The sequence below is a fragment of the Nanorana parkeri genome, unplaced genomic scaffold, assembly GCF_000935625.1.
Source record: "Nanorana parkeri isolate BGI_ZX_2015 unplaced genomic scaffold, ASM93562v1 scaffold418, whole genome shotgun sequence".
NCBI lineage: Eukaryota > Metazoa > Chordata > Amphibia > Anura > Dicroglossidae > Nanorana > Nanorana parkeri.
In genome coordinates, this window is record NW_017306686.1 from 573,578 (window position 1) to 581,175 (window position 7,598).

Sequence of the window (7,598 nt, forward strand, 5' to 3'; positions counted from 1 at the left end):
AGGTGGAGGGGCGTGGTTTGATAGGGAACAGGGCAGGAGAAGTGATACGGGTGTAATATGGAACTAGGTCACAATAGGAGAACCAGTCTAATTGTTTATTCCCCCCAAAACTGCAGAAGATCGGAACATTTCGCAAAATTCGCCACAGAACGGACCCCCCCCTCCATGGGCCATACAAACAGAAACGTATTTACTTGAAGGGAATTTCGGCCATTTTGACCGTCTGGGGCCGGGGCGACCGTTCCAGGGCTCTCAAAGGACGTTTGCCCCAATCTGATTGGTTGAAATAGACAGACAAATGGTGTGAGGCCTAAGGGGGGAGAATATGAAGCAATAAAATGTTTTATCATGGTTTGAACCTCCAGGCTCACCGTAGTGCTATTCCTGTATGGACAGGACTATACAGGGTTGGAAAATTGGTGGGAAACCAAAATGAAGTAAAATAATCAATATATTAATAATCAATGATAGCTATGAATAGAATGCCTCATAATACCGATATTCTGCCCCCAACCAGCCGTCTGCGGCCTTCTCCTGCCCCGAGGCCCCGGTTGCGGCCCTCTCCGTCTCGGGGCCTAGCGGCGCTTTCTTCCTCCTCCTCCTCCTCCCCCATGTTGTCCCAGTCCCGTGCCTCCTTTCGCCTTACCTGTCTCGCCCTCTGCAGCGCGTCCAAGAAGGCGTCGTTGACCCCGGCGGCGGAGGCCGCGTTAGGCGGGGGGACGGTGGAGTAGTCGGACATCTCAGCTGAACTCGTAGTGCCTGCGCCGTGTGTGTACGCTGTGTGCTTGCGTGTGGCCGCGCAGTGTGAGGAGAAGAGAGAAAATGGCGCTCGAAGTACCTCGCGCTGGTAACCCCGTGTCGCCCAGTCTCGCGAGAGCTGCGCTTCAGCTGAAACTCCCGCTTCAGCCGCCCGGAGTTCTCGCGGGAGTTGAGTCCTCCCCCCAACACTCCCCTCCGGTGATCTCGCGAGAGTGGAACTTCTCCGTCCCAGCCCTCTTCTCCTCAGAGAGAGTGCTGCACGCGCTGTCTGTATGGGCGCCTTGGAGACAAGATGGCGGCGTCCTGTGAGGGAAGGGGAGATGTCCTTGGGTGTATTGTGTTCAGTTATCTGCCTAGGCTTACAAAGAAAATCAACTGTACATTTATTTATTTTTAGATATGTGGTATTGTTAGCAATGTAACATGTGTGTGCATCAATAAAATGATTACTCTATGAAGATTTGACCACGGTGTGCTGGTGATATATTTTACTACTGAAACGGCGCCATTCGCAGGGGACACACCAGTAAGGAGCATCCTAGATGTGCAACAAATGCAGAAAAGTAGTACGCCGGAATTTTGGCATTGCGCAGTGTTGGGCAAAACCGCGTTGGCTCGGCTGACTTTGAGGTGCTGTTGCCTAGTAATAGCGACACAAGCACATTCCATGTTTGTGCATGTATCCAGGGTTGCCACCTGTCCAGGATTGACCCGGGCAGTCCGGGTTTTGAATGCTGTATCCAGGTTTTATGGCAGCAGAAACCCGTACACAAGATGTCAGGCAGACAGGGGCAACGCAAATTAATATAGGGGCTACTGGCCCCCCACTGAAAATAGTCTTGACTGTGATATTTACAAATGAATGGGTGGCACTATTTATATATGAATAAGCCATGACTCATTTGCCCCAAAAAATGTCCGCGCATCGCTAGAGTGTTTGGGTTTTGCTTGAAAAAAGGTGCCAACCCTACCCGTATCATGGACGCATTTCAAACTGCATTTGACGTGCGTTCATGATACTCCCCCGTGTGAACGGGGCCTGAATTGTTGGATTTCGCCTTGCTTTATTTTTGGAGACACTAGCCACTGGGATTAATTGAGTGGTGAATCTCCCCATTGGGGACATGACGGCATAAAAAAGAGGGTCCCATCGCCTGTAACAATGCACAAGATTCTTGTAATAAAGGAAACCTGTGCAGACATGCATTCTTCTGCAGCGCGGTGCCTTGCGGACACTTGGATTATTATTATACAGGATTTATATAACTCCAACAGTATGCCCAGCGCTTTACAATATAAGGAAGACATTACAATACAATTCAAGATAAGATGGTAAGGAGGGCCCTGCTTACAATCTAAAAGGGAGGGGCAAGTGATACATGAGGAGGGAGCTGTGTGGGGATGAATTGTTTGGATGGTGCGTACACTGCACAATCCTAATAAAGTTTAAATGAGTAAAGCTGCCTACCTGTACCCCCCCCCCACCCCCGGAGATTGATGAGCCAGTGTTTGGGGGTATTATGTCACCATAAGCACTGCATCATGACCAGATGGGCTGTCTGCTTCCATTTACCATAAAGCCTAAGACACATTGCTGAAGCAAAGGGGAACTAAGCTGTGAAGTCTGTGACACACTAGACGCGGAGCCGTTCGGCCGACCCGAAGTGCAGAAGGAGTTCGACTCAGCCGATCCAACATCTGGATCGACTAAGCCGAACCTCCGGCAGGCTACTTGCTGCTGTTCGGTCTATTCTTATAGATGCCGAACAGCAGTGAGTGAATGGCCGAATGCCGCTGAGCGACATTCGGCTCGGCTGTTCTACCCGGTCCATATGTGGGACCGAGCAGAACAGAAAATTAGTTAAAAAAGTAGAAAAAATAAATAGAAAACGATTGTGCGGAGCACTGATCTCCAGACAGCCTAACTCTCCCGGGCGCTAATTATTTTTTTTTATTATTCTGACGCCAGCCAAAGGCTCCATGTCAGAATAAAAAAGAAAAAGAAGTGTTTCTCTCCTGGGCGACCGGGAGAGTTAGGCTGTCTGGAGATCAGTGTCCCTGGTTAGCTGGTAACCAGGGACGCTGATCTCTCTGCAAGTGGCCAGAGCCAGCCGTAACATCACGGCTGGCTCCGCCCAACTGTCGGCCGCCCCCCCCGGCTGACTTCGGGAGCGATACGGGCTATAGTGAATACAGCTAGATCCTTTGGCTGCTTCGTGAATAGACCCCAATGTCTTATTTTCGGGGAAAAACACGGTAATATGGGGGAAGGGCTTTTGTTCTAGTCTAGTAGGTTTTACATTCTCATACAAGTCTGTAGGTCAGGGGGAGGTCCACTGCTAGCCGTATGCACTTGTCAATTGAAGCATGATGGCACTTTAAAATGAAGTACACTTAACCTTTTGGCCCATTTTAAGCTGACCTAACACATAAATGTTTTTATGGTCTGCTTAGTACATATTCTTATTCTCGCCTTTGGTATCATTCACACAGTGCGGCTTTGTAGCTCTTGTGCATCAATATAAAATATTGAGTATTATACAGAATGTAAAGAATAATACAAAATCATTTTGAGGATAGTAACGTACTGGTTTCTTTTCTTTATTTTCCTTGCACACGATTGAGTATTCTTTGCAAAGTGAATTTGCACCACATTCACTAAGCTAAATTTCCCTTGCAAAGTGAACAGCCTATTTGCCTTTAGTAAATCAACTCCAATAGCTTCTATGCTTTGGGAGTCACTGGTACGGAAGAAGTATTAAAGGAGAACTATGAGGTGAGTGCTTTTCACTCACCTCATAGTTCTAGCGACCTGTGACAATGAGACTGTCACTGGTCGGCTCAGTAGATCGGGAGGTGAGAGAACACATATCGGCGTTCGCTCACCTCTCGATCCTGTCACGGCTCTCTGCCGTGACAGGGGAGGGGCTGGATTCCCCCCTCCCCGCTTCGATCCGCCAGCGCTGACTGGCGGAACGGACGGGGGAGGGAGGGGGCGGTTACAGCTGGCTCTGCCTTCAGATAGGCAGAGCCAGCTGTCAGTCACGCAGCTGGGCGGATCCCGGCACAATTGTCGGGATCCGCTTCAGCTGTGGCATCTCAGTATACCGTGAGCTACAGCTCGCGGTATACTGAGCCTAGGTTGACGGGAGGATGCTAGTTTGTGTCCTCCCGTTACCCTAAGGAGAACTATGGGGAAAAGCCTTAACCCCATAGTTCTCCTTTAAGCTAAGGATCTCTGAGCGATTCCAGTCATGGCATTATAGCAGGAAAAATGTTTTTCAACATGTTAGAAAATCAGTGGCTTAGTGGTTAGCACTTCTGCCTCACAGCACTGTGGTTCTCAGTTCAAGGGCACAATATGCATGGAGTTTGCATGTTCTCCCTGTGCCTGTGTTGTTTTCCTCCGGTTTCCTCCCACACTCCAAAAACATGCCGGTAGGTTAATTGGCTCCGGTCTAAATTGGCCCTGTATGTATGTATGTGAGATAGGGACCTTAGACTGTAAGCTCCTTGAGGGCAGGGACTGATGTGAGTATATTGTTGGCATAGCGATGTGTAAATTGATGGCGCTATATAAATACCAGTAATACATCAATAAAATCAATTTATTACCCATAGCTGATCATCTTAGAGGCAGGAAAACTTGTCACTGACATCCATCATCCAAATCTGGTAGGAGATTGTGGTGGACCCTGGAAGTCCACAACGTATTCAATGACAAGTATTTGTTCCTCTGTACAGTAAGGGCTAGTTCACACCAGCCCCAGTGCGTTCCGGCCCGAATGGTGCCGGAACGCACTGGATCAAATCCCGTCCGGCTCACTTTGTTGTGGGGCGGGAGGGGGCATGGCGGTGCATTGAACTCAATGGCACCGCAGCCACACCCTCCGGCTGCAGTGCGATTGCACGCACTGGAACGCGTAGCACATCAATACCTGCGTTCCGGTCTGGTGCGGTCAGAAAAAATAGTGCATGCAGCATTTATTTTGACCACAGCGGGCTGGAACGCAGGCCACGTGTTCTGGGGGGGACGATCGCACTGTGGCCGGAGGGCCTGGCGGCAGTGCCATTGAGCTCAATGCACCGCCACGCACCCTCCTGCCCAAAAACAAAGTGAGCCGGCCGGGATGCGATCCAGTGCGTTCCGGCACCAATCAGGCTGGAACGCACTTGGGCTGGTGTGAACTAGCCCTAATATTATCAACAGGGCAATCAGTAAAACTCATCTCCTTTCTAGGTATGCTTATCTTAAAAAAAGACACATCCATTGAGTTCAACCAATAGCAAGGTATAAATATAAAACACTATAAGGCTGGGTTCACACCTAGGCGTATTGAATATGCGCGTTTTTCTCGCGTTTTTTTTACCGTGATTCGCGGTAAAAAAAAAGTGTGAAAAACACGCGTTTCCGAGGGCTACTTGGCTGTATCCCAATGGAAACGCCCGACCAAAACGCCCCAAAGAAGTACATGTACTTCTTTGGGCGTAGGTCGGTTTCCCACGCGTTCGCACTCACGGAAAACCGCCCAGATGGGAACCATGCACATTGAAAATAATGGCATTTCCCTGTTTGAGCGTTTTTCCGCGAGTACGAAAGCGCGGAAAAACGCCTAGGTGGGAACCGGGCCTAAAGTAGTAGAAAACAGAGAAGGGAATTTATCAAAACTGGAGCAGACAAAATCGGGAGCAGCTGTACACAGCAACCAATCAGCTTCTCTCTTTCATTTTCAAATCTCAACTGAACAAACTGAAGAGATAAGCAGATTGGTTGCTATGGGCAACTGCTCCAGATTTTGTCTGCTCCAGTTTTGTTAAATTCCCCTCAGAATGAAATGTTTTGTCCTGAATTTACCAATCCTGGCGTTGCTTTTTTGAACTATCCCTGAGGTATCCCTGCAAAACCAGCGTTCAGTCACGGGAGGATGGGAATGTTCCTTTGTCATACAGCGTTGTAATAAAGAATAAGATCAAGTTAACCCAAACACGTCTTTGTTTATGATTCAATCAATACATCTTCCAATGTAAATGAGGCACCTTTTGGGATAGTTGCTGGGTGGCGGTTGAAGGAAGGAATGTATTGATCAACGGGCGTATACCCAAAATTCAGCACTGCTCTTGTCATTTAATAAGGAAATGAGAGTAAACACTCCGTGTAAAAGGTAAACAAACCACTTGTGTGTGCAAACATATTCTATTCATTAAAGAAGGATTGGAAGGTAGATGTGAAACATTCGGTGCATAACACATCGCACCGAAAGTTACATCTGGTATTATAGATTGAGGCTGGGTACACACCTTGGCGTACGGAATACCGCAATTTGCGGTAAAAGAAACGCGTGACAAACGCACGTTTACGAGGGCTATCCGGCTGTATGCTAATGGATACGCACGGAAAATACGCCCCAAAGAAGCTCCTGTACTTCTTTTGGCATAGGGCGTTTTTCAGCGCGTTCCTACGCGCTGAAATACGCCCAGGTGGGGACCATGCCCATAGGCATCTATTGGTTTTCACATGCTGAGCGTTTAACAACGCGTCTCTACGCGCTGAAAAACATGCTCTAAGTGATCTGGGTGAGTTTTTAGCTGGCCGTATATGACATATGAAGAGAGAGAACCTAGCAGCACTAGAGCATTGTGCCCGGTTAGCCATCGATTAGTACAGAAAGTTTGGAGCTGGGAGGCCCATTTGCACCATATCCAGTACGTTTAGGCACGATTTGTGGCCAGGAACGCACTGGATTGCAGAAATCAAGCATTCTGGGGCGTGAAGGGGCGTGGCGGTGCCATTCATGTCAATGGTCAGTGCGATCGCCAGCACCGGAACGCGAGGTACAGGAGTGCTGCGTGTACTATTTTTTCAGTTTGCACTGTACCGGAACGGAAGGCATTCCTGTACCTCGCATTCCGGTGCGATAAATAACACCACCACCCCCTCTCCCACCCCAGAACACGGCGCGGTTTGATTTCTGCGATCCATTGCATTCCAGCCATGAATCGTGCCAAAATGCACTGCATATGGTGTGACTGGGCCCGGAGGCTATGTTCACACCATGTCTGGAACTGATCTGTAATTGCAATGCAGTGCATTTTTGCCGTGTTCCGTGGAATTTTTTTCTTTTAGCTTAAAATGGGCTTTCAGATGTAGTCCAGTGCGTTTGCATGCATTTTCATGCAGTCCAGTGCATAGAGAAAATCAGTATTTTTTTGTCTGGTCCGGAACGGACTGCGCTGGTGTGAAAAGACCCCAGAAATACCACAGGGATACATTGGGATTGCTTACTTGCTTCGAGAACCAACTGTTCTGGTCTAGACATGGTGTGAATGGGCCCTGAGGGCTTGTTCACACCATTTCCTGATCATGTCCAGAACGTTCCAGTCCAGGCACAAAAAATACTGCTTGTCTCATTTTCTCTGGTCTGGTATGCATGGAAATGCATCAAAACGCATGCAAATGCACTGGGCTGCCCCTGAAAGCCCATTTTAAGCTAAAAAAAAAAGTGGCATAATCATGGTAAAAACACAGCAAAAATGCTCCAGATATGGTCTGGACATGGTGTGAACTTGCCTTAAACTTGCAAGCTTTCTCGATTCCTTAGATCCCTTCGCCAGGCTTTATACATTACAGAGAGATTGCCTGTAATCATTTTGATGCACCAATTCAGCGATATGACTGCATCTTTACGCATGATAAGATTTTGATGAGTCCTTACTATCTCTTTGATCCTTTTGGATACTCCTTCCCCAGGACACCCCAGGATACTCTCTTGGATACTCCTTCCCCAGGACACCGTTCTCCCTTTCTCTCTCTCATTCACTCTTTCTCCCTCTTCTCCCCC

At 48.3% G+C, this 7,598-nt stretch overlaps 1 protein-coding gene across 3 annotated transcripts in view; it reads right to left on the bottom strand.

The window, feature by feature from the left end:
- The window catches only part of FUBP1 (far upstream element binding protein 1), a 14,171-nt gene extending 13,321 nt beyond the window's left edge, over nucleotides 1–850 (bottom strand). For all 3 annotated transcript variants that reach the window (XM_018559871.1, XM_018559872.1, XM_018559870.1), the window contains exon 1: nucleotides 647–850. In XM_018559871.1, the coding sequence (XP_018415373.1) occupies nucleotides 647–739 (93 nt within the window). In that variant the 5' untranslated portion in view covers nucleotides 740–850. The remainder of the gene's footprint in view (nucleotides 1–646) is intronic.
- Between the last annotated feature and the right edge of the window lie 6,748 nt (nucleotides 851–7,598).